Here is a 27,573-nt window from a genome sequence, read left to right on the forward strand (position 1 = left end):
ACGTTTGGGTTATCCATGTCTTCTGGTTTCCTCATATGCTTTATAATTTTCTTGGCTTCTTGGCATTTGCTTATCTTGATAGGGTTATTTTAGGATATGCAGGATTGTTTGAACATTTATGTATAATCTGGTAGAGCTACAGCTTGGTGGAGTGCCCTTTCCCTGAGCTGTCAGCACATGGCACTTTTGAGCCACCTTTTACCCTCAAGCCAGTTCTCCCCTAACTTCATCTATGCACTGAGTGTGGACCCAACCATGTGGAAGTCCAGTCAGTGTACCAATTTCCTGTTTGTACTGGGGACTGCAAGCCCTGTGGATGGGGAGCATGCCCTGCACAGTTTGGCAGGAAGTCTGCTCCAGGACACATGGTCCTGGCTGTTTCCAGGGCTGTGGGTGGAGTACTCACTTTTCAGCTCATATGCCCCGCAGTCCCTCTCTGCCGTGCACCTGTGAGTCCTTGGGATTGGGAGAAGGCTCCTTAGCACTTCTGTGCAGCACCCTTGCCTCTAGGCTATGCACACCCTGGGCTTCCTTGGAGGAAGAATGGTTGCTGTCACAAGTCTGCCAAATCCTGAATTCCCTCAAGGAAGCTTTCTGCCGTGGGGCTGTGAAGGGTCATCTCCCCAGCCAACTGCAAAGATGGCTGAACGGGGTATGGAAAGCTGCCCCCGTTCCGCGCTTGTCTGCCTGATCCAACTGCCAGTCTCTGGCATGGGTGCTCTTGGTCGTGGGTCTGCAAAGGTTTATCACCCAAACCAAGTGTTGAGGAGGATTCCTGGGGCGTGGAAGGCTCCTCCCCTCTGTGCTGGTTAGCCGGCTCCAACTGCCTGTTCCCTGGCAGCATTCTGGGCCAAACACTTCTGTCTTAAATGCAGTCTCTCAGCTTCTCCAAGTACACACTCACTATGGGTGTAGAAGGTCCTGCCCAGCAGTGCAACCCTGGAACTGCTGTTCTGGAGCATTTTCTGTCCTTTTTGTAGTGTTTTTCACAGATGAGAATTTTGCCCTGTCTCTCCTAGTCTGCCATCTTCCTGGAAGAATTGTCTTTTTTGTTTTGTTTTGTTTTTCCCTTTAATGTGCAAACACAGAAGTATATACTATTTTAAAAAAAGAATTCTCAACTTCCTGTGTCCATTCCTTGGAGAAATTACATGTTGGTTAACAGGTAATATGTACTTTCTATCTGTATAAAAGCACCTCCACAACAGGCTATGAGTTGTATATAGTTTTTTTCATCTCATAACAATGATATAAACCCTACCCCAACCTGTTTATTATGGATTTTCATGAATGTACATGTAGATCCTTCTCAATTTTCTTAATTGTGTATTTTGGTATAATTTATTTTATTATTGACATATAGGTTATCTGCATTTTTATAGTGTTGAAATAGAGGTAAAGTGAATATTTTGAATATGCATTTTTGGATGCTGTGCTGTTATGCAAATATTTCTCTGGGATTGATTCTGGTCAGATGTTATGTCCATTTAATACATGGCTTACATTTTGAAATAGACTGCAGAATGTTCTCAAAATATTAAACCAGTCTACTCATGCTCTGTAGGTATGAGTGATGGTAACACTAGATTAAACATTATTTTAAATATTGTTAATCTTTAATTTTTGTCAATATGTTAGGTAAAAAATGGTCTCAATTTCTCATTTCATTTCCTTGATTATTAGAGCACTTTTACTTTTATTAGCCATTTTAATATTGTTCTTATAACAACTGTTTCTAAAGTGAAGATTTTGACTTTGAACAGAAATGGTATATTAGAAAGTCAGCTCTTAGATCCAAAATTCTGAGGACTGACAGGGGCTAATATATACTCTTCCTAGAGAGAAGCAATAGATTGTGTTTCTTGGCATGCAGGTTTATAATAAGCGTCATGCACAAATAAATAAGGACAACGAAGAGACTTTATAATAGTCACTTGAAAAAGTCAAGAAAAAAGCATCTCTATCTCAATGTGTCAGAGTACTTTTACATACCTCATACAAGCAAGAAGCTCACTGAACAATTTAAATAGTTTTTTTTTTTTTAAGGCACTGAACAAACTAGAGATTGCTGACTTGACTATTATCAGTTATTAGAAGGGCTAGGTATAGAATCAGTATTTCTTGACTTTCAGTCTTGTGATAAGTGATATTTCTGTTGAATGTGAGAGGATTCTAGATGCAGTGGTGACTCAGCTAGGACAAAAGTGCAACTCTCAAAAGGAAAAAATGAGCTTCTGTCTAACAAATATTTTCTGGAGCCAGATGATATTTTTATCTTAAATAATATCATATCTGTATCATGCCTTTAAATTAATTGTAATTGGTTGTATTGGTTTTCTAGGTCTATTGTAACAAATAATCACAAACTTGGTTGTTTAAAACAATAGAAATTTATTCTCCCACAGTTCTAGAGGATAGAATTTCAAGATCAAGATGTTAGCAGGGCTATGTTCCCTCTGAAGTTTCTAGGGAAGAGTCCCTGCTTCTTTGTAGTTTCTTTTGGCTCTAGATGCTTGGTGTTCCTTGGCTTGTGGTTGCATGACCCTTGTGGTTGCATGACCCTAATCTGCCTCTGTCTTCACATGGCCTTCTTCTCTGTGTGTCTGTGTGTATCCCCTTTTTATAAGGGCACCAGTCATTAGATTTAGGGCTCAGTCGAATCTAATAAGACCTCATCTTAACTAATTGTATCTTCAGAGACCCAATTTCCAAATAAGATCACATTCTGAGGTTCTCCAGTCAGCCCTCTCACCTCCCAAAATTCACATCAATCCCACATACAAAATATATTCACTCCATCTCAATGTCACCAAAAGTCTCTCTCCATTACAGCATCAACTCTAAATCCAAAGTCTCATCTCAGTATCTTCAACGAAAAAGTCCCAAATCTTATCATATAAATCATCCACATCTGGGGTGGTTGAGACTCTGGGTATGATCCATTTTGTAGCATAATTCCCCTCCATCTATGGACCTGTGAAACTAGAAAACGAGCTTTCTGCTTCCAAAATATAATGGTGAGACAAGTATAGATAGACATTCCCATTCCAAAAGGGAGAAGGTAGAAGGAATCAGGTCTAAAGCAAGTCCAGAACCCAGCAGAGCAAGTTCAATTAGCTTTCAAGGCCTGAGAATAATCCTCTGTGGCTTAATGCTCTGCCTTCTGGTCCCATAGCAGCTCTACCCTCTGGACTCTCTCTGGCCTCCGCATCCATGGATCTGCGTTCCAAGTCAGTCTTCCTTCATTTTGTCCCATCTCTGTCCCTTTCAGTCCAGGCTGGCAGAGTTCCCTGGTATAACATTCTCAAAATTGTCAGTCTCCTGTGCAGTTCCTGGATGTTCAGTCCATCAGACAAGAGGATCTTCCACAAATCTTTCTTGGCTAATTCTATTTCTATTCCTTCCTTCTGCTGAGATGGTTGATCTGATCCTTGAGTCACACACCTGATCTCTTTAGGAAAAGGTTGTCCAACCACACCCTTGGTGGTCTCTCTAGTGTGTGCTTTCTCGTCTTTTGCTGCCTTGAATAGGCTGAGAAATTTCTAAATTATCAAGTGCTAGTTCCTTTTTGCTTAACAATTCCTTCTATTTATATCTTCCCTTTGGCATTTTATTATAAGCAGCAAGGAAAGGCTAAGCTGCATATTCCATACTTTGCTTGGAAATCTCAGCAAAATATCAGAATTTATTGCTTGCAAGTTCTGCTTTCTACACAAGAATTCAGCCAAGTTTCTGCCACTTTAAAAGGAAGATCAGAGTTCCTCCATTGTCCAATAACATGTCCTAATCAGAAGCACTTTTAAGGTTCATATTTCTACCAATGTTCTGTTTGTGACTATATACGTATTCTCTATGCCATGAGAGCTTTCTCTACAGTGCTTCTCTTTTTTTTTTTCTGATCCCTCATCAGAATCACCTTTAACGTCATTATTTCCTCAACCATGCCTTCAGGGCAATCTAGGCTATTTCTATTCTGCACCTCAAAATTCATCCATCCTCTACTTTTACCTGATTCCAAATCTACTTTCACATTTTAGGTATTTGTTACAGCAACACTCCACTTCCTGGTTCCAAAATCTGTATTAGTTTATTTCTTAGCATTTCTTGGCTTGTATTCACATCACTCCAATTTCTGGTTCTGTCTTAATATGGCCTTCTTTTCTGTGTGTTTATGTATGTGTCCTCTCCTTTTCTTATAAGGATACCAGTCATTAAGTTTAGGGCCCACCCTAATTCATTGTGACCTCATTTTAACAATTATATCAGGAAACACGCTATTTCCAAATCATGTCACATTTTGAGGTTCTGGGTAGACATGCATTTTAAGGGGGGACACTATTCATCTTACTACATTGGGTTAAAATGCACATGTATTATTGGTTTTTTTTTCTCCAGAACTTTAAAGTTTCATTCTGCAGACTAACTGCCAGTATTTGTTGATATAGATAATAGAAAAGAGCCCCTGTATTTTGAACAAGACTATTCCCCATATTTCTCTGTTTGGAATGATGATATATAGTAATAATAATATTAACAATAATACTTACACCACTTATGTACCAGGCACTGTTCTAAGTCTTTTATAAGTACTTTTGTCATTTAATCCTCAGAGCAGCCTTATAAACTTGGTGCTATTATTTTTCTGACTTTGCAGATGATGAAACAGGTACAGAGAAGTTAAGTTACTTGCCTAATGTCACTCAAGGAATAAGTAGCAGAGCCAACCTTTGACTCTACCAGTGTATACCAGGCTTCTCTTTTAACCTCTATGCTTGGCATTGAGTTGCTTAATCTAAACTATATCAGAAGCCAGAGGTCTCAGGAAAACACATAGAAAAGAAAGTATGTTTAAGACATGGAAGAACCTGACAATATGGGAAATTAACTTTAAAAAGATGTATGTATACACCCCACACACACACACACACACTTTAGAGATTCACATAGAAACATTTTCAAATAAAGTAAGTTTGCAAAATGGTTATTTTATAGTACAACTTTGAGTGTCTTGATCAATGGGTATAAGTAGGTGATCCTTTTAGAAATTAAAATATTTACCTCAAATGAATAAGTTAGCAATCAAATTTTCCAGAAGTAAATGAAGGTGATTTATACAGTTAATATGTTTATTCAGTCCCCTCTTTTTGGACCTTTAGGTTTCCAATTTGTTTCCTTTCATTAAGGAAATTATATCTCTTAGTATTAAAAAATAGAGAGTAGAGTTTGGTCTTGGTCCGCAGGTCAGGCCTTCCCCTGGGTCCACGTGGTGAAAGTAAGAGGCATATCTCTAAAGTAGATTCCTTCAAGTGGAGAATTGTCCAATGGCAGGTTATAAAGTGACCAAACTGTATGTGATCCTCCACTGAAGTAAGAAGACAAGCCCTGGATGGTGGAGAAAGAAGTGGAAGAAAGTCTGTTCAGAAGAAGCCTAAAAAGACAGTAAACAGATAAGAGAGGCAACGAGACTTGCGAAGCAAATTGCATCCGTCTCCGGTAAAGAACAGACTGAGGAAAAAGGCAACAAATACAAGAAAATTGGAAAATACTTCCTCTGACCTCAGAACTTTTTTTTTTTAAGGCAGTGCCTCTTTGAACTAACCTAGAAAGAGTTTGAAACAATTTAGACTTCCTTCATCATGAGGGAAGCTGTGTGGGAAAGAATTATCGATTAGTTAAATCCTTCTGTCATAGCTTACCCTTTGTGGTAATAATTCCCCATAAAGTGTAAATCAGTGTGGAAATGCCCTCTGTTAAAAAAAATTTGGACTCCACTGACACCAAAGCATTCATACCAAAGAGAAACCCTATGAATTTATTGAATTTGGGAAAACTTCTTTCATTCACATGTCATTTATTAAACATAGAAGTCACACCAGAGAGAAATCCTGTGCTTCTAAGGCATATTGAAAAGCCTTTAGCTAGGTGACAAATCTCATTGAGCAGAAGAAAATTCATACTGGAGAGAAATCAGTGAACGTAACAAAACTTCATTGAGCATTAGAAAATATGTAGTGGAGAGATACCTTTGAATGTACCAAATATGTTAAAGTTTTCTCTTGAATTTCATTTCTTACTCTACATTTGAAAGTAATACAGGGGAAAAACCTTATAAATTTAAGAAATATGGAAAAATCTTCAGCCAAAAGTAAATCCTCATTCATAAAAAAATTCTTACTGGAGAGAAACCTTATGAATGTGGGTAAGCTTCCATTCAGATGTCAAACCTCAGTCAGCAGAGAATTTATAGTGGAGAAAACCCCTTTTCCTGTAATGTATGCAGGAAAGTTTTCAGCCACAAATCAAACCTCACCAAGCATCAGCATTTTCATACTGGAGAGAAACCTTTTGAATGTAATGAATGTGGAAAAGTCTTCAGCCAAAAGCAGTATGTCATTAAACATCAGAATACTCATACTGGAAAGAAGCTTTTCAAATGTAATGAATGTGGAAAATCCTTTAGCCAGAAAGAAAACCTCCTTACCCATCAGATGATGATTCACACTGTTGAGAAACCATTTGAGTAAGGATTATGGAAACACTTTCATCCAGAAGTCAAACCTCATCAGACACAAGAGAACTCACACAGGAGAGAAGCCCTTTGTATGTAAGGAGTATGGGGAAACCTTTAGTGGCAAATCAAATCTTACTGAGCATGAGGAAATTAATATTGAAGAGAAACCCTTTAAATGTAGTGAATGTAGCACAGCTTTTTGGCCAGAAGTACCTTATAAAACATCAAAACATTCACATTGAAGAGAAACCTTATGAATGTAGTGAATGTGGAAAAAGCCTTCTCTCAATGAACGTCACTTATTGTACATGTGAAAGTTCATTTAGGTGAGAAACCTTATGGTTGTAATGAATGTGGGAAAGCCTTCTCTGAATTTTCAGTTCTTGCTCTACATTTGAGAATACACATAGGTAAGAAGACTTACCAGTGTAGTGAATGTGGGAAGGCTCTCAGCCAGAAGTCACATCACAATAGAACACCAGAAAATTCATGCTTATTAAAAACCCTATGAATACCTTGAAAATGCAAAGATTTCCATCAGGAATTTGCATCTCATTACATATCAAAGATATTCATTCTGAAGCAAAGCACCATGAATGAAAGAAAAAAAGCTAAAAACTTATGGGATACCAGAGATTATATACTAAAGAGAAGAACATTCATATGATAAGCCTGTGACCAACAAAAAAACCTATAGCAAACAGCAAAGATAATGCTGAAATTTTAGAAGTATTTCCACTAAAATTAGAAACAAGAAACAGATGCTTGCTATCATCATTGCTATCAGCATAGATACTGAGATCCTAACCAATGTTATTTAAAAAAAAGTTGTAAGTATTGGAAAGCAAGACACAAAACTAGGTATCATCTACAAATTATATAAAACTCTTGTGGTATTGATGCAGCAGAAAAGAAGTGAACCCAGAAACAGACTTACACATTTATTAGGATTTGGAATATGATGGAAATGGCATCAGGAAATGATGAAATAATGGGACTATTTTAAAAATAGTTTGGAGGTAATTTGTTGCCCAAAGGTGGGAACAAACCATATACAAAAGTAAAATCCAAAGGGATTAAAAACAGGAATATGAAAAAGCTATATACTTAAATGATTTTGAGAATAGGAGAGCTTTCCTTAAAACAAATGCAAAAATACCTGGCACTTCTACTCTGAGTATGTACACTTAGGAAATATGTACCAGGAGGAGGATATTTACTGTGGCATTGTTTGTAGTCACCAGAAATTGGAAAAAAATTTAAATGTCCATCAGGAACAAAGTGGAAATTCTTTTGATGGGAAGCTATATCTGTAAAATGGAACATACTAGACATGCATTAACAGAGAAAGATCACAAAAGTCATGTTGAGCGGGAAAAATCAAGTTGCGCAATGATGCATATAGTACAGTGACCATTTTTAAAATTTGAATAAAGACTTCCCTCACAAAATTCAATAGTAAACATTGATAATGGATGCATATTGTATGTAAATGTTTCTGTAATGGATTAGAAGGTACAGACCAAACTCTTGATAGTGGTTGCCTGTGAAGAGTAGAGGAGGGAAGGGAATGAATATGGGAGGTGCAGTGGGGATTGGCAAAAGGGAACTGCAGCTTAATATATAAATATCCATTTCTCTTAAAAACAAAAAAGACTGCAAGTAAATATATCAAGAAACTGGTTAATTCTGAATTGTGGCATATAGATATCTTATTTTTTGTACTTTTCTGTATTTTTTAAATTTCTCACTGATAATAGGGGTAGAGATGAGAAAGCTAAACCTATAGAAACATTTTCTCAATGGTGAGTGGATGGTTTGTTCTCTATGTAATATGAAATAATCTATTTTATTAAAATTAAAATAGCAGCATTAAAAAAATAAGCGGGTAGAGGTTTTAGAATTAAAAGGTACACAATCCTCTGTCCCACCTGTGACGTAGGCCTACTTCCTAAAGTAATTATTTTTACGTTTCTTTGTTTTCTTCTTTTGGTTAGATGCTGATGCACATTCCAGAATACTTATTGCAATTTCTTGATTCACCAGCTATTACCATGAATTCCTGCTATGTTTAGGCCATTTATCCTACTTCCATTTGCTCTCCCCCTTCCTCCCAATAAAGCACTATATTTAGATCCATTTTTAAAAAGTTTTATGAACTACAATTCATATACTTTACAATTCACCCATTTAAAGTATACAACTTGTTGATTTTTAATATAAGGTTGTGCATGCATCACCGCAATCTAATTTTAGAATATTTTTCTCACCCCTAAAAGAAACCCCATACCTAAAAGAAACCCCATACCCATTAGCAGTCACTTTCCATTTCCCTCCCCCACCTTAGGCAACTGCTAATCTACTTTCAGCCTCTATGGATTTGCCTATTCTGGACATTTCATATACATAGAATCATACCTTATGTTGCCTTTTGCGACTGACTTCTTTCACTTAGCATAATGTTTTCAAGCTTATCCATGTCATAGGAAGTATTGGTACTTCAGTCCTTTTTATTGCTGAAAAGTATTTATGTAGTTGTATGGATATACTGCATTTTGTTTATCCATTTGTCAGTTGTTGGACATTTGGGTTGTGGCCACTTTTTGGCTATTATGACTAATGCTACTATGAACATCCATATGCAAATTTTGTGTGGACGCAGGTTTTCATTTCTTTCGGGTATATATCTGGGAGTGGAATTGGTGGGTCATATATTGATTCTCACATTTAATATTTTGAGGAATTGTCAAACTGTTTCCCAAAGTGGTTATATTTTACATTCCTATCAGCAGTGCATAAGGGTTCCGGTTTCTCCACACTCACCAACATTTGTTACTATCTAGATCCACTTTTGATTACTTTATAACTTTAATATACCTCAATTTTTATTTTTGGTTTCATCAACCATGGACAAACTGTCAGAATTTAGAAGGCGTTGCTTCATTACCTCCTAGTATTCTAGGTTTCTGAATGAAACATTTGATGGCAGTCTGATTGATTGTTATCCCTTTAACCTGTTTTGTTTTGTTTTTTTCCTTGAAGACTGGAGGATTTTCTTAATACTGGGATACTGAAATTTCCTTTAAATTGTGTCCATAAGTAGTTGTCTTTTAAAAGTAATCCTATTTAGCATCAGGAGGGCTCTTTAAATTTAAATGGAGATTCCATTCAACCTGCACCCCCAAGTTTCTTGTGTTTCTTTAAAAATTTCCTCCCCTCTGTTTTCTTAATTTTCTCTTTCTTCAATTCTCGTTTGTCAGCTGTTGAACCTTCTGAATTGATTGTCTTTGTCTCATCTCTTCATGCATGTCTCATCTCCATAGGTGGCTTTTTTCTTCCTACATTGAAAGAAATCTCAACTTTATTTTTTAAAACTTATTGCTCACTTTCATTAATCATTTTTTAGAGGACCCTTTTCTAGTTGGAAATCAACATCATTTTAGTTTTTATTCATATTAATTGGTCTTAAGATTTGTCTTTTTCATGAATGTATCTCTCTCCTGTAGGTTCAGTTTACTAATTGTCTTGGTTTCTGTCCTTGGTATTGGAGGCTTTCATCAAATGTTTAGTGATCCTTGGTTATCTTTTCATATTTGTGGGTGAGGCTTTAGAGATCTGATTGGAAGCTCTGCATCCCTAACAAGCTTTTCTTTGGGGTGAAATAGTAGGGAGCTGTTCATGATGCTGGGGCCCCACAACTTTTATATCCAGGGTTTTATCAGGCAACACAGATTGACTGCCTGCCTTCTCCACTTCTCCTCACCCTGTCCTTTTTTTCCAGTTTGCCAGGACTTTGCACTCTTTCTGTACATTATTATGAACTTTTTTCTTTATTTTAATTTTATTGATTTTGAGTGGGGAGATGATATAAATGCCCTTGTGCAATCAATCCATCGTCTTGAAGTTTCTAAACTTTTTGCTGTATTAAATGCTGTGATGAACATCATTATATCTAAATCTTTGTGCACATCTTAATTTTTAGGTTAAATATCTAGAAGTGGAATAGTTCAGAAGTTATATGCTTTTTGCCAAATGATGTATATGTATTTTTTAGAACTTTTCCTGTTATAAGTGACCAGAGTCAAACTAGCTTAGGTTATATCTAGGGATTGATAGGTAGGGTGCTGTTCATGGTCCTGTGATCTGAATGTCTCTTTATAGATTTCTCTTTCTCCTAACCAATAAGTGTCCTAGCTTTTGTTTTCCTTATATTTGACTGCATTCTTAGATATTATCTCCCCACTTGGTAGCAGTAGTTGCCTCTGGTAACTCCTTGGTCTTTATTGCTTAATATTTCGGAAATAGAGCTTCTCCCAGCATTTGTGTCATTCCAAAAAGGATTCTAATTTATCTTGGTTGGGTCATGTGTCCACCTCTGGGAGGTGGGGTGGCTAGAGCAGTCTTCCCCGATTGTGGAGGGGCCTTGCCACATTGTGGAGGGGCAGTTCCTGAAGGAAAATGATGCGCAGGTTACTTAACTTCTTTTGGGCCTTAGATTCCTTGGCTCGTAAATTGGAATAACAATAGTAAACTACCTCATGGAGTTTGTAATGAGGATTAAATGAATAAAATTCTTAAAAGCAAGCCTTGGCACATGGTAAGCATTCAATAAACCTTAGTATTGTGAGAATTGCTGCTATACAACCAAGTTTTTCCCTGGTAACAATAATGAACACTTTGCTCACTTTTTTCTCTCATAAACTAAGCCTTAGTCCAGAATTTTCAAGCCTCTTGGCTATGAAGAGGAAACAGTCCCGTTTCTGATCTGACCCTTTAAGTTCTGGTGTCAGAATGAGAACTAACTGAAGCCACCTCATTGAATCTAGAACTTTTATGCTTTCCAAAACATTTTACATTCATTAATTCATTTGGATCTTCTAACAAGACTGTGAAGGAAGTAGATCAATTTTTATAAGCCCAGTTTTACAGAATCAGAACACTGAAGTCCAAAAGGCAAGAAGACTAATGCCAGGGTTTATGACTTCCAAACTAGTGCTCTTTCAACTATTGTGAGATCCCTCTGGAGCAGTCAAAATCATTCTATTTATTTATTTTTATTAACTAAAATCCATACTTTTTTCACGTTTCCTTAGTTTTTAGTTAATGTCCTTTTTCTGGTCCAGGAGCCCACATTACATTTTGTCACCATGTCTCAAGCTCTTCTTGGTTGCGACAGTTTCTCAGGCCTCCTTGTTTTTGTCGACCTTCACAGTTTTGAGGAGTACTGGTCAGCTACTTTGTGGAATGCCCCTCAAATGGGCTTTGTCTGATGTTTTTCTCATGATGAGACTGGGATTTTAGGATTTGGGGAGAAAGGCCAGAAAGACAAAGTGCCCTTCTTGTTATATTATATCAAGGGTACATACTGTCAACATGACTTATCATTGATGCTTTTAACCATGATCACCTGGCTGAGGTAGTTCATTAGTTTTCTCCACTGTGAAGTTACTCTTTTGCTCCCCCCCTTTCCATATTGTACTCTTTGGAAGGAAGTCACTGTGTGCAACCCACACTTAGGGAGTGGGGAATTATGTTCTACCTCCTTAGGAGCGGAGTAATACATAAATTATTTGAAATTCTTCTGCATGGAACATTGTTCTATTCTCCCCATTTATTTATTCAATCAGTCATTTTTTTGGTATCAATATGAACTCATAGATATTTATTTTATAATTTGGGTTTTAATCCAATACTACTTTAGTCTGTTGTTAAAATTGTCCCAGTTCTCGTCATTGGAAGTTCTTTCAGTTGGCTCTTATGGCCTTGTGATACATGATTGTGGGTTTTTGTTGTTGTTATTGTTATTTGTTTTGTTTTGACACTTCCTTACTTTGTGGCACTACAAGATGTTCCAGTCACATCTTCCATAATTCCTGCCCTGCTAGAATCAGCCATTTCTCCAGGAACCCCTAGTTCCTTTTATCAGAAAATGGCATTAGAAACCAAGATTTTAGTTTCTCATTCTAATGATTTTTTTTTAAGCCTCAAAACAGCTATTAATAAAGACACTTGATTTTGGTTGCACTAATGTGAACTAGGAATATCAGCAGAAGAGCTCAGCCCTGAGAGTAGCAATCCCCTGAATTACTTTCTCTTTCAAAGAATAGGTAAGTCCAAGCTGGAAAAAAAAAAAAAAGGCAAAGAATTTTCAATACAAACTAAGTAAAACAAACCATCAGGCTTGCTGGTGTTGTATACCAACCAGACATAATAACAACAGAACTGCAGAAGAATGCTTAGAATAACAGAGTCATCTGCTGGGGGTCATCAGGGAGAATACCGATAGTACTTTTGGCTTTGCCACATAACAGGCACAGCATGGTATACTCCAGAAATTCATCCATGATGCTGAATGTGTACTCATGCCTGGCTACTACATGATGACAGTTCTTACACAAATGATCATAGGTAACTATTTCTTCTCCATGTTCCTCTTTCAAGGATTTGCTTGTGATCAGCATAAAATCACGCTTCTTGCATACTGCACTGCCTGTAAAGTTCAATAAGAAAGATCCATTCTCCAAGCAAATACTACTCCAATTGGGATATTCCTTCTCCACAAATTCCCCATACACCATGACACCTCAACAGGGAACATCCTATAGCACTTCCTAATTGTTTATTTTTAAGATGATGTGAATGTTTCTTGAATAATTCTCATTGGACATATTCCAACAATTCAAAATTATATTATATGGGGAAAATATGAAAACCTCACTTTAAGTTCCCTTGCATCCTTACTCCTTCACTCTTTCCAAGAAGAGTAGAGTTATGTAGTTTTCTTTGTATAGGTCTTTTACATCTTTGGTTAAGTTTATTCCTAGGTACTTGATTTTTTTAGTTGCTACTGAAAATGGTATCTTTTTCTTGAGTGTTTCTTCCGTTTGTTCATTTCTAGCATATAGAAACATTACTGACTTATGTGCATTAATCTTGTATCCCGCTACTTTGTTAAATTTGTTTATTAGCTCTAGTAGCTGTATCGTCGATATCTCAGGGTTTTCCAGATATAAGATCATATCATCTGCAAACAGTGATAGTTTTACTTTTTCCTTTCCAAGTTGGATGCCTTTTATTTCTTTGTCTTGCCAGATTGCCCTGGTTAGCACTTCCAGCACAGTGTTGAATAGCAGTAGTGATAGCGGGCATCCTTGTCTTGTTCCTGATCTTAGAGGGAAGGGGTACAGCCCTTTAAAAAGCAGTTGTAAAAGAAATAGAAGGGGACCTTAAAAGATGGAAAAATATTCCACGTTCATGGATAGGAAGGCTAAATGTCATTAAGATGTCAATTCTACCCAAACTCATCTACAGATTCAATGCAATCCCAATCAAAATTCCAACAGCGTAATTTGCAGACTTGGAAAAGCTAGTTATCAAATTTATTTGGAAAGGGAAGATGCCTCGAATTGCTAAAGACACTCTAAAAAAAGAAAAACAAAGTGGGAAGACTTACACTCCCTGACTTTGAAGCTTATTATAAAGCCACAGTTGTCAAAACAGCATGGTACTGGCACAAAGATAGACATATAGATCAATGGAATCGAATTGAGAATTCAGAGATAGACCCCCAGATCAATGGCCGACTGATCTTTGATAAGGCCCCCAAAGTCACTGAACTGAGTCATAATGGTCTTTTCAACAAATGGGGCTGGGATAGTTGGATATCCATATCCAAAAGAATGAAGGAGGACCCCTGCCTCACACCCTACACAAAAATGAACTCAAAATGGACCAAAGATCTCAACGCAAAAGAAAGTACCATAAAACTCCTAGAAGATAATGTAGGAAAACATCTTCAAGACCTTGTATTAGGCAGCCACTTCCTAAACTTTACACCCAAAGCACAAGCAACAGAAGAAAAAATAGATAAATGGGAACTCCTCAAGCTTAGAAGTTTCTGCACCTCAAAGGAATTTCTCAAAAAGGTAAAGAGGCAGCCAACTCAATGGGAAAAAATTTTTGGAAACCATGTATCTGACAAAAAACTGATATCTTGCATATGTAAAGAAATCCTACAACTCACTGACAATAGTACAGATGGCCCAATTATAAAATGGGCAAAAGATATGAAAAGACAGTTCTCTGAAGAGGAAATACAAATGGCCAAGAAACACATGAAAAAATGTTCAGCTTCACTAGCTATTAGAGAGATACAAATTAAGACCACAATGAGATACCATCTAACACCAATTAGAATGGCTGCCATTATAGGAAACTACAGATGCTGGAGGAGATGTGGAGAAATTGGAACTCTTATTCATTGTTGGTGGGACTGTATAATGGTTCAGCCACTCTGGAAGTCAGTCTGGCAGTTCCTTAGAAAACTAGATATAGAGTTACCCTTCTATCCAGCGATTGCATTTCTAGGTATATACCCAGAAGATCGGAAAGCAGTGACACGAACAGACATCTGCACACCAATGTTCATAGCAGCATTATTCACAATTGCCAAGAGATGGAAACAACCCAAATGTCCTTCAACAGATGAGTGGATAAATAAAATGTGGTATATACACACGATGGAATACTACATGGCAGTAAGAAGGAACGATGTCATGAAACATATGACAACATGGATGAACCTTGAAGACATAATGCTGAGCGAAATAAGCCAGGCACAAAAAGAGAAATATTACATGCTACCACTAATGTGAACTTTGAAAAATGTAAAACAAATGGTTTATAATGTAGAATGTAGGGGAACTAGCGATAGAGAGCAATTAAGGAAGGGGGAACACTAATCCAAGAAGAACAGATAAGCTATCATGGGTAAAGTTAACATTCTGGGAATGCCCAGGAATGACTATGGTCTGTTAATTTCTGATGGGTATAGTAGGAACAAGTTCACAGAAATGTTGCTATATTAGGTTACTTTCTTGGGGTAGAGTAGGAACATGTTGGAAGTAAAGTAGTTATCTTAGGTTAGTTGTCTTTTTCTTACTCCCTTGTTATGGTCTCTTTGAAATGTTCTTTTATTGTATGTTTTTTTAAATTTTTTTTTTTAATTTTTCGTACAGTTGATTTAAAAAAAAAAGTTTAAAAAAAAAACAAGGAAAAAAATAGGTAGATCCCCCTTGAGGAGCCTGTGGAGAATGCAGGGGTATTGGCCTACCCCACTTCGTTGGTTGCTAACATTCCCACAGACATAGGGGACTGGTGGTTTGATGGGTTGAGCCCTCTACCACAGGACTTGCCCTTGGGAAGACTGTTGCTGCAAAGGAGAGGCTAGGCCTCCCTGTAATTGTGCCTGAGAGCCTCCTCCTAAATGCCTCTTTGTTGCTCAGATGTGGCCCTCTGTCTCTAGCTAAGCCAACTTGAAAGGTGAAATCACTGCCCTCCCCCTACATGGGATCAGACACCCAGGGGAGTGAATCTCCCTGGCAACGTGGAATATGACTCCCGGGGAGGAATCTAGACCCAGCATTGTTGAATGGAGAACATCTTCTTGACCAAAAGGGGGTTGTGAAAGGAAATGAAATAAGCTTCAGTGGCAGAGAGATTCCAAAAAGAGCCAAGAGGTCACTGTGGTGGGCACTCGTACATACAATATAGACAGCCCTTTTTAGGTTCTAATGAATTGGGATAGCTGGTGGTAGATACCTGAAACTATCAAACTACAACCCAGAACCCATGAATCTTGAAGACAATTGTATAAAAATGTAGCTTATGAGGGGTGACAATGGGATTGGGAAAGCCATAAGGACCACACTCCCCTTTGTCTAGTTTATGGATGGTTGAGTAGAAAAATGGGGGAAGGAAACAAATAAACAAACAGACAAAGGCACCCAGTGTTCTTTTTTACTTTAGTTGCTCTTTTTCACTTTAATTATTATTCTTGTTACTTTTGTGTGTGTGGTAATGAAGGTGTCAGGGATTGATTTTGGTGATGAATGTACAACTATGTAATAGTACTGTGAACAATCGAATGTACGATTCATTTTGTATGACTGGTGTGTGAATATATCTCAATAAAATGAATATTTAAAAAAACAGGGTGGCATAAGGCAATCCTGTATTTTATGCATGATTGTTCTATATACCCACAACTTCTCTTAATAAAGGGAAAAAAAACACAAAAAAAAACAGCAGTTGCACTGCATGACATTCCCTAAAAAATGTTCGTGGCTCCAGGCTGGAAGAAAATTCTCCAAAATGTCAATTGTTCAGATTAGGAGCATCTTTAAAAAATTTTTTTCCAAACTTTCTACTTGTAACATATTATTTTTATGAATGAAGAGGGGAGAATTGTTTCTGTCCCTATCTAGGAAGTTTAACTTTAGAGAATTAATTCTAAATACTGAATAAAAATTATACGAAAATACTAAGCAGCTTTGTTTAAGTAGTGAAACATTACAAACAAGTTAAGTATGCAACTGAAGGAAATGTGTCAAAGTAAGTAGTGGTACTTCTAAAGATTACATAGGAGATTACATAGGAAAGTGGGAAGAACCTTACAATATAATAGAAAAAGCAGGATATAAATTTGTACATGTAGTATGTGATTACAGACCGTGGAATGAATCCAACTTTATCAGTGGTTATCTTTGGATATTGGATTCCAAGTATTTTTCCCCTTTGCATTTTTATCTTCCAGACTTTATTAAGTATCATATATGGACTTTTTCTTTCATTAGAGAAGTTGTAGTTTTAGAGAAAATTTATACATAAAATACAGAGTTTCCTTGTACCACCTGATTATTAACATCTCTCATTAGTGTGGTACATTTGTAACATCTGAGGAAAGAACATTTTTATAATTGTACTATTAACTATAATCCATACTGTACATTAGGGTTCACTTTTTGTGTTTTACAGTCCTATGTCATTTTTTAAAAAAATTTTATTCTAGTAACATATATGTACAACCTAAAATATTTCTTTTTAGCCATGTTCAAATATATAATTCAGTGCTGTTAATTATGGCCACAGTGTTGAGCTACCATTGCCACCATACATTACCAACACTTTTCTATCACCCCCAACAAAAACTCTGTACAATTTAAGCATTAACTGTACATTCTTTATCCCATCCTGGCCCCTGGCAACCTATATTCTAGATGTTGATTCTATGAGTTTGCTTCTTCTTATTTCATATCAGTGAGATCATATAATATTTCTCCTATGTCTAGCTTATTTGACTCAATATGATGTCTTCAGGGTTCGTCCATGTTGTCACATGTATCAGAACTTCATTCCTTTTTATAGCTAAATGATACTCCATTCTTTACATATACATACCACATTTATGCATTCATCACTTGATGGACACCTATGTTGCTTCCATCTTTTGGCAATTCTGAATGATACTGCTATGAACATTGGTGTGCAAATATCTGTTCAAGTCCCTGCTTTCAGTTCTTTTGGGTATATACCTAGAAGTGGGATTGCTGGGTCATATGGTAATTATATACTTTCTGAGGAATTGCCAAACTGTCTTCCACAGCAGCTGTACCATTTTACATTCCCACCAGCAATGAATGAGTGTTCCTGTTTCTCTACATCCTCTCCAACACTTAATTTTCTCTTTTTTTTTAATCGTAGCTATTCTACTGGATATGAAATAGTATCTCATTATGATTTTGATTTGATTTTCCTAATGGCTAATGATATTGAACATCTTTTCACATGCCTTTTGGCCATTTGTATATCTTCTTTGCAGAAATGTCCAATCAAGTCTTGCCCATTGTTTAATGGGATTGTTTGTCTTTTGGTTGTTGAGTTTAATAATTTCTTTATATATTCTGGATATTAAACTCTTATCACTTCTTTGATTTCCAAATATTTTCTCCCATTGTGCAGATTGTTGTTTTATCTTCATGATAAAGTCCTTTGAGGCATAAAAGTTTTTAATTTTGATGAGGTCCCAGTTATCTACTTTCTCTTTTGTTGTTTGTGCTTTAGGTGTAGAGTCTAAGAAACCTTTGCCTAATACTAGGTCCTGAAGATGCTTTCCTACATTTTCTTCTAGGAGTGTTGCAGTTCTGGCTCTTACATTTAGATTTTTGATCATTTTGAGTTGATTTTGTGTATGGTGTGAGGTAAAGGTCCTTTTTTTTTTTTTTTTTTGCAAATGGAGATCCAGTTTTCCCAGCACCATTTGTTGAAAAGGCTGTTCTTTCCCAATTGAGTAGTCTTTGCCCAGTTGTCAAAAATCAGTTGGCCATAAACATGAGGGTTGATTTCTGAGCTCTCAATTCTATTCCATTGTTGTACATATCTGTCCTTGTGCTGGTATCATGCTGTTTTGATTAGTGTGGTTTTGTAACTTTTAAGATGGGGAAGTGTGAGTCCTCTAACGTCATTCTTTTTCAAGATGGCTTTGGCTTCTGTTTTGATATGCTAAAGCTGACAAAATGCAATATACCAGAAATGGACTGGCTTTTAATAATGGAAATTTATTAGCTTACAAATTAACAGTTCTAAGGCCATGAAAATGTCCCAGTTAAAGCATCAATAGGATGATACTTTCTCTAAAGACTGGTTACCGGTGAGCTTGGGCTTCTCTGTTGGATAACAAGGCACATGATGACCTCTACTGGTCCTTCTCTCCCAGGTTTTGTTTTTTAGCTTCTGGCTTCTCCATCTGTGGCTTTTTCTCTCTAAACTTCTCTGGGTGTTTCTCTCTTGCTTCTGAATGTGCTTTATTCTCTTACAAAGGACTCAGTAAGCATTATTAAGACCAACCTTTAATGGTGGGTCACATCTCAATTGAAATAACCTAATCAAAATGTCCCACCCACAATTGGTCTACACCCTCAGTAATGTATTAAGTTTAAGAACATGATTTTCTGGGTACATGGCAGCTTCAAGCTAACACACCTTCCATATAAGCTTTTTTTTTTTTTTTTTTTTTTTTTTTTTTTTACTTTTAAGCTGTTTTATTGCAATATATTCACACATTGTACAATCCACCCAAAGTTGATGGACTTAATGGTTCATGGTATCATCACATAGTTGTGTATTCATCAACACAATCTATTTTAGAACATTTTCGTTACTCAAAACAAAATAAAACATCCCATACACCTTATCCCCTACTATTACTAGCATTGGGATGGTATGTTTGTTACTGTTGATGAAAAGTATTAAAATATTACTGTTAACTATCGTCCATAATTTGCAATAGGTCCAGTTTTTCCCATGTACCACTAATTACTAACTCCTTGTAGTAGTAACATTTGTTCTAGTTCATGAAAGATCATTTTTTTATATTTGTACTATCACTGACATCATCCGTCTCAAGGTTCACTGTGTTATATAGTCCCATGTTTTATCCTTTAGCTTTCCTTCTAGTGACATACTTGACTCTAAACCTTCCCTTTCAACCACAATCACACACATAATTCAGTGCTGTTAATTACACTCTCAGCGTATTTGTGCTACCATCAGTTATTAGAGAAGATGTGGGCTTAAAAAGTCATGCTTGAAATACAGGAATCCCTATACCACCCTATTAACACCTTGCAATGGTGTGGTACATTTGTTGCAATTGATGAAAGCACATTTTTATTATTGTACTATTATCTGTATCTATAGTTTAACTGAAGTATCACTGTTTATACAGTTCAACTTTTTTTTTTTTTTTTTAATTCTAGCACATCCATGTAAGTTCGATGATTGGCTTCTCCATTTCTACAAAGAAAGCTGTTGGAATTTTTATTAGGGTTGCATGGAATCATCTGTAAATCACTTTGGGTAGACCTGACATCTTAACAACATTCAGTCTTCCAATTCATGAACACAGAACGTCCTTTCATTTATTTATTTGGGTCTTCTTTGGTTTGTTTTACCAGTGTTTTCTAGTTTTCTTTGTACACATCTTTTATATCCTTGGTTAGATTTATTCCTAAATATTTGAGTCTTTCAGTTGCTACTGTAAATGGAAGTTTGTTTGTTTGTTTTTTCTTGATTTCCTCCTCAGATTGTTCATTACTAGTGTATAGAAACACTACTAATTTGGGGGTGTTGATCTTGGATCCCACCACTTGGCTGAATTCATTTATTAGCTATGGGAGCTATGTGTAGGTTTTTTCAGGATTTTATATAAACAGGGTCATGTCATTTGCAAATAGGGAACATTTCATTTCTTCTTTTCCAATTTGGATACCTTTTATTTCTTTCTCTTGACTAATTGCTCTAGCTAGAACTTCTTGTACAATGCTAAGAACAGTGACCGTTGGGCATCCTTGTCTTCTGATCTCTCTCCTGATCTGAGAGAGAAAGCTTTCAGTCTTTCATCGTTAAGTATGATGTTATGAGTAGATTTTTCATATATGCCCTTTATCATGTTGCAGAAGCTTCCTTTTATTCCTAGTTTTCTAAGTGTTTTTATAAAGAAGTGGTGCTGGATTATGTCAAATGCCTTTTCTGCATCAATTTAGATGATCATGTGTGTTTTTTTCGCCTTCCTTCTGTTAATGTGGTGTATTACATTAATTGATTTTCTTGTGCTGAACCACCCTTGCATACCTGGGATAAAGCCCACTTGTTCGTGGTGTATAATTCTTTTAATATGTTGTTGGATTTGGTTTGCTAGCATTTTGTTGAATGTTTTTACACCTATATTCATAAAAGATACTAGTATGTAATTTTCTTCTCTCGTATCTTTATCTGGCTTCGGTATGAGGATGTTTTTGGCCTCATAAAATGAATTAGGGAGGGTTCCCTTCTCTTTGGCATTTTGGAATAATTTTAGCAGAATTAGTGTTAGTTCTTGGAATGTTTGGTAAAATTCACCTATGAAGCCATCTGGTCCTTGGATTTTTTTTGTTGGGAGATTTTTTTTTTTTCCCTTGAGGCAATATTTATTTATTTATTTATTTATTTATTTTATTTTGAAATAAATTCAAAGTTATAGGAACAGTTCCAAAAACAATACAGACCCCATACACAGAACTCCAGCATACCCTGACCCCCTCCCCCGATACCCCGATCCACCAACTTTAACATGCTGTCACACCACCATTTTTTTTCCCTCCCTCCCTCCCTCCCTCCCTATCATCCATCATCTATTGCTCTGTCTTCTGAACATGAGAGCAAGCTGCACACATCCTTAAAAACACTGTAATTCACATATACGATTCCCATGAACACGAACATTCTTTTATGCAATCCCATTAAGCGCAGCTAAGAAGTGCAAGAAATTCAACATTAATACAAAGCTTACATTCTCTATTTCCTTTTTTTTTTTTTCCTATGTCTCAACTGTGTTCCTTTGAGCCTCCTGTCCTCCATCCTCAGATCCCATCCAGGATCATCCTTGGCGTTCAATTGTCATCCATTTAGACTGTCTTTTTTTTTTTTTTTCAATTGTTGAAACATATATACAGCCTAAATCTTCCCATTCCACCCCCTCCGTAGCATTCCATTAGTGGAATTAATCACATTTAGAATGTTGTAATGCTATCACCTTCCCACCATCCATTACTAGAAATTTCCCTTCACCTCAAACAGCAACCCTACAGTCATTTCTTAACTTCCCATTGCCCCTTCCCCCACTTCTCATAACCCATACTCTACTCTTCATCTCTATGGTCATATTCTCTGTTAATTTCTTTGTGTTTACTATGGGGCTTAAAATTAACCTCTTAAATCCATAACAATCTTGTTTTTCTTTGATACCAACTTAACTTCCATATGACACATAAACTATGATCCTATACTCCTCCATTCCCCCATCTTTATATAGTTCTTCTCAAAACTTACGTATTTTACATTGAGTCCAAAACCACTGATTTGTCATTAGAGTTTGTGTATTTTATATCATGTAGGAAGTAAATAGTGGCGTTACAAACCAAAAATTATTGACTTCTATTTGTATTCTATTGTGGTCAGAGAATGTGCTTTGACTGTATTCAATTGTTTTTTGTTTTTTGTTTTTTTTTTTAATTTATTGAGGCTTGTTTTATGTCCCAGCATATGGTCAATTCTGGAGAAAGATCTGTGATCACTAGAGAAAAATGTGTGTCCTGGTGATTTGGGATATGAGGTTCTATATATGTCTGTTAAAATTCTCTGTCTCTCTCTCTCTCTTTTCTTTGTTTCTCTGCCAGTAGGGCTCCCTTTAGTCTCTGAAGTAGGACGACAGGTCTGTAATTGGCAAAATCTCTCAGCATTTGTTTGTCTGTGAAAAATTTAAGCTCTCCCTCAAATTTGAAGGAGAGTTTTGCTGGATAAAGTATTCTTGGTTGGAAATTTTTCTCTCAGAATTTTAAATATATCATGCCACTGCCTTCTCACCTCCATGGTGGCTGCTGAGTAGCCACTACTTAGTCTTATGTTGTTTCCTTTGTATGTGGTGAATTGCTTTTCTCTTGCTGCTTTCAGAACTTGCTCCTTCTCTTCAGTATTTGACAGTCTGATCAGAATATGTCTTGGAGTGGGTTTATTTGGATTTATTCTATTTGGAGTTCGCTGGGCATTTATGATTTGTGTATTTATATTGTGTAGAAGGTTTGGGAAGTTTTCCCCAACAATTTCTTTGAATACTCTTTCTAGACCTTTACCCTTCTCTTCCCCTTCTGGGACACCAATGAGTCATAAATTTGGATATTTTATTTTATCTATTGTATCCCTGAGATCCATTTCAATTTTTTCGATTTTTTTCTCCATTCTTTCTTTTGTTCTTTCATTTTCTGTTCGGTGGACCTCTAGGATACTGAGTCATTGTTCAACTTTCTCTAATCTTGTATTATGAGTATCCAGAGTCTTTTTAATTTGGCCAACAATTTCTTTAATTTCCATAAGATCTTCTAATTTTTATTTACTCTTGCAATGTCTTCTTTATGCTCTTCTAGGGTCTTCTTTATGTCCTTTATATCTTGTGCCATGTTCTTCTTCATGTCCTTTATATCCTGTGCCATGCTCTCGTTCTTTGATTGTAGTTCTTTGATTAATTGTGCCAAGTACTGTGTCTCTTCTGATATTTTGATTTGGGTGTTTGGGATTGGGTTCTCCATATCGTCTGGTTTTATCGAATGCTTTAAGATTTTCTGTTGTTTTTGGCCTCTTGGCATTTGATTTGCTTGGTAGCTGTGATCTTTCAGGACCTCTGCTGAGGGAAGGCTGTGCTACATCAGAAGTGTGCGCTGTCCCTCAAAGGAAGCCCCAGGCCGCCGGGCCGTGCAGGGGTGTTCCCAGCCTGATGCAAAAATGGCTGACTGAGGTGTCTCCACCACCCCCACTTTTCGCACAGCTCTGCCTTCCCAGCTCCAGGACAACTAGCTGTGTATGCACCGAAGGCCACTGTCCATGACTGATATTGTGGCGTGTGTGTGGTCCTGTGGGATACACTCCCCGTCACACTGGGTTTCCTGGTGCGGCTCTGGGGTGTGCGTATGGCCCCAGGCAAGAGTGTTTCCAGCCCGCCAGGGAGCCGGCTGCAAGCAGCATGGTTTCTTTCTCCTTTTGGCTCTCCCCTCTGCCCCCCGGCCCTGAGGGAATCAGCAGCGGTCTATCTTCCATGCCAGACACTGAGAGGTTGGCACAGCCTGCTCCTGTTTTTTTTTTTTGGTTTTTTTTTGTTTTTTGTTTTTTTTTTAAGAGAACTAGTCTGTGTCCACACGCCAACCCCCAGTTTCCCCACACCGCAGCTTGGCCGCAGGTCTTTCAGCTGACTTACTCAGTCGTTTGAGGATGCAGACTCCCAGTTTCACCAAGTGCATGGTCCCTGTGGTTTTAGCAGACCTTTTCCAGTTGGTGCATTGCTGAAACTGGTATTCTGGGTCACTTTCTGGTTTTTATCTAGTACTTTTCACGGAGGTGTTTTTTTGCCCTGTCTCACCTAGCCGCCATCTTAGGTTCTCCGGGAGGTTTTTGATTACTGATTTTTCAATCTCTTTACTAGTAATTGGTTTGTTGAGATCTTCTGTTTCTTCTTAGTGAAGGTAGATTGTGTTTTTCTAGGAATTTGTCCATATCTTTGGGGTTATCTTATTTATTGGCATACAGTTGTTCATATTATCCTCTTATAGTCCTTTTTATTCACTGGAGTCAGTAGTAATGTCCCCCTTTTCATTTCTGATTTTAGTCATTTGTGTCCTCCTTTTTTCTCTTCATCAGTCTAACTAAAGGTTTGTCAACTTTAATGGTCTTTTCAACGAATCAACTTTGGTTTTGTTGATTCTTTTTTTTTTTTTAATGTTTCTTTTATCTCTGCTCTAATCTTTGTTATTTCCTTCCTTCTGCTCACTTTGGGTTTAGTTTGCTTTTTTCCTAGTTCTTCCAGTTTTGAGGTTAGGAAAGATTTGAAGTCTTTCTCTCTTCTTTAAAATAAGCATTTAGAGCTATAAATTTGTCTCTCAGCACTGTCTTTGCTTGTATCCCATAAATTTTTGATGCTGTGTTTTCATTTTCTTTTCTTTCAAGATATTCCCTAATTTCACTTGTGATTTCCTCTTTAACACATTGGTTGTTGAAGAATGTGTTAATTTCCACATATTTGTGAATTTTCCATTTCTCCCTGTTACTGATTTCTAGCTTCATTCCATTGAGGCCAGAGAAGGTACATTGTGTGATTTCAGTTTTTTTTTAATTTATTGATACTTGTTTTGTGATCTAACATTTGTTCTATCCTGGAGAATGCTCCACAGGCACTAGAGAAGAATGTGTATGCTACTGCTGTTGGATGAAGTGTTCTAAATATGTCTGTTAGGTCTAGCTGGTTTAAAGTATCATTTTAATCTTCTGTTTCCTTATTGATCTTCTCCATAAATGTTCTATCCATTGTTGAAAGTAGCATATTGAAATCTCCTACTATTAATGTAGAACCTTCTGTTTCTCCCTTCATATCTGTCAAAGTTTGTGTCACATATTTTGGGGCTCTTCTGTTAGGTGCATATAATATATATTTCTAATTATTATGTCCTCTTGTTCAATTGACCCTTTATCAGTATATGATTTTCTTTGTCCATCCTAACAGTTTTTCACTTATAGTCTATTTTATCTAATACTAGCATAGCTACTCCAGTTCTCTTTTGATTATTATTTGCATGGTGTATATTTTTCTATATTTTATAAAATATAAATAGTTTCATTCTTTCATTTTCTACCTACATGTGTCTTTCAATTTAAGGTGATACTTTTTTATGTAGCGTACAGTTGGATCATGTTTCTTTAGCCATTCTGCCAGTCTGTGTCTTTTGAATGGAGTGTTTAATCCATTTACATTTAAAGTAACTGCTGATAATGCAAGAGTTTATTCTGCTATTTTACTATTTTGTCTTTGTAAGTCTTACAGCTTTTTTGACCCTCAATTCTTCCGTTAATGTCTGCTTCCATATTTATTTGGTTTATTGTATTGTACCATTTTGAGTCTCTTTTTCATTTCTTTCTGAATATATTTTTCTTTTTTTTTGCAGTTACTATGGGATAAAAATTTATCATCCTAAATCTGTAATAATCATATATCATTTGACACCAACTAATCTTCCGTAGCATATACATACACTGTTCTTTTACCTCTCCATCTTCCCACCCTTTTTTGTGTGTGTGCTTTTTGTAAATTATCTTCATACATCTAAAACCCCATAGCTTTATCATTGCTTTTCAAGCGTTTGCATTTTAGCAGCTATAAGAAATAGAGTTAAATACCAAAAAATAAAATGGCTATTAATTACTCATTTGGTTAACTTTACCAGAAGTGTTTATTTCTTTATGCCACTTTGCTTTACCGTCTAATGTCCTTTTCTTTCAATCTGAAGAACTTCCTTAGCATTGCTTCTAGGGCAGTTCTAATGATAATGATCTCCCTCATCTTTTGCTTACCTAGGAATGTCTTACTCTCATTCACTCTCATCTTTGAAAGAAAGTCTTGCCAGACATAAAATTCTTGGTTTGGCAGTTGTTTTCTTTTAGCACTGCCTTCTTGTCTCCAGGGTTTCTGATGAGAAATTGGTGCTTAATCTCATTGGGATTCCCTTATCCATAATTCATTGCTTTTCTCTTGCAGCTTTCAGAACTTTCCTTATCCTTGGCCTTGGGCAATTTGACTACTATGTGTCTGGGTGTGGTTCTCTGAGTTTATCTGTTTGGGGTTCACGTCTTTCCTCAAATTTGGGGTGTTTTCTGCCATTATTTATTTAAATATTCCTTCTGTCTCTTTCTTCTCCTTCTAGGACTCATATAATACTGTTAGTTCTTTTTTATTATTTTTTTCTTTTTGCTTCTCAGCCTGAATAATTTCAGTTGTCTTGTCTTTGATATCACTGATTGTTCTGCTACCTCCAATCTGCTTTTGAAACGTCTAGGTAATTTTTCATTTCAGTTGTGTACTTCAATGCCATTATTTCTGTTTCGTTCCTATTGAGAATCTCATAGAGATTCAAGTTTTGTTCATTTATTGTTGAGGATCCTCATAATCTTTAGTTTTTCTGTGTTTTCCTTTATCTCTGAAGATATTGAGGGTCTTCCCCCCCCCCCCCCAAATGACGGGTAGGTCCAGAGTCTGCCTGGTAGGTCCAAATTCTGGTCCTCTTTATGATTGGTTTCAGGATTTTTATTTTGTTCCTTTGGATGGGCCATTTCCTGTTTGTTTGTCTTGTAATCTTTTGTTGCACACTGTATATTTTGAGGTGTTAACTCTGGAATTTAGTCCCTCAGTTGTCTGTTTCTTAAATTGTGCCCAGGTACAATGAGCAAACCAAAGCAAAAAGCATCTATCACTGCCTTTGCAAATTGCCTCTGCTTTGGCAAGTGATCTCCTTCAGGGCTCAGTCCTCTTATCAAGAATATCAGCCTGAGGCACATGGGAAGGGCATTTGCCCTTCTTATCTGAGCTTGTGTCTTGTCCTGGGCTTTTGCTTGTTGAAAGTCTTAGGAATTCCCCAATTACTGTTTACAGGAATTCAGATGAATGCCCTCTCTACTTCCTTTGAAACAGACTTTCACTCCTTCCTGGGTACTCTTTTGAGTAACTTAATGCAGGTAGTCCTTTGCCCTGGGCCACTCAAGTTAATTGTTTCTCACACTATCCCAGCTGTCTGCAGGCCACTTTTCTGCCCTCAGTACAAATTCTGGACTGGGGAGCCTGAGACAAGTTACCCAACTCAGTCTCTCAGACTTCC

The 27,573-nt window shown here is 36.8% G+C and overlaps 2 protein-coding genes across 2 annotated transcripts in view; one reads left to right on the forward strand and one right to left on the reverse strand.

Annotated features, from left to right (window-relative positions):
• The window catches only part of SRPK1 (SRSF protein kinase 1), a 155,721-nt gene that overhangs the window by 53,666 nt on the left and 74,482 nt on the right, over positions 1-27,573 (forward strand).
• Positions 12,748-13,089, reverse strand: LOC119539624 (protein Churchill-like). Its single transcript, XM_037843292.1, has one exon. It carries the CDS (start codon positions 13,087-13,089, stop codon positions 12,748-12,750), a length of 342 nt encoding a protein of 113 aa, XP_037699220.1.

Source organism: Choloepus didactylus, chromosome 7 (genome assembly GCF_015220235.1).
Source record: "Choloepus didactylus isolate mChoDid1 chromosome 7, mChoDid1.pri, whole genome shotgun sequence".
Lineage (NCBI taxonomy): Eukaryota > Metazoa > Chordata > Mammalia > Pilosa > Megalonychidae > Choloepus > Choloepus didactylus.

Coding starts and splice junctions, on each gene's coding strand:
- LOC119539624 (XM_037843292.1), bottom strand. CDS start 13,089: ATGGTGTATGGGGAATTTGTGGAGAAGGAATATCCCAATTGGAGTAGT.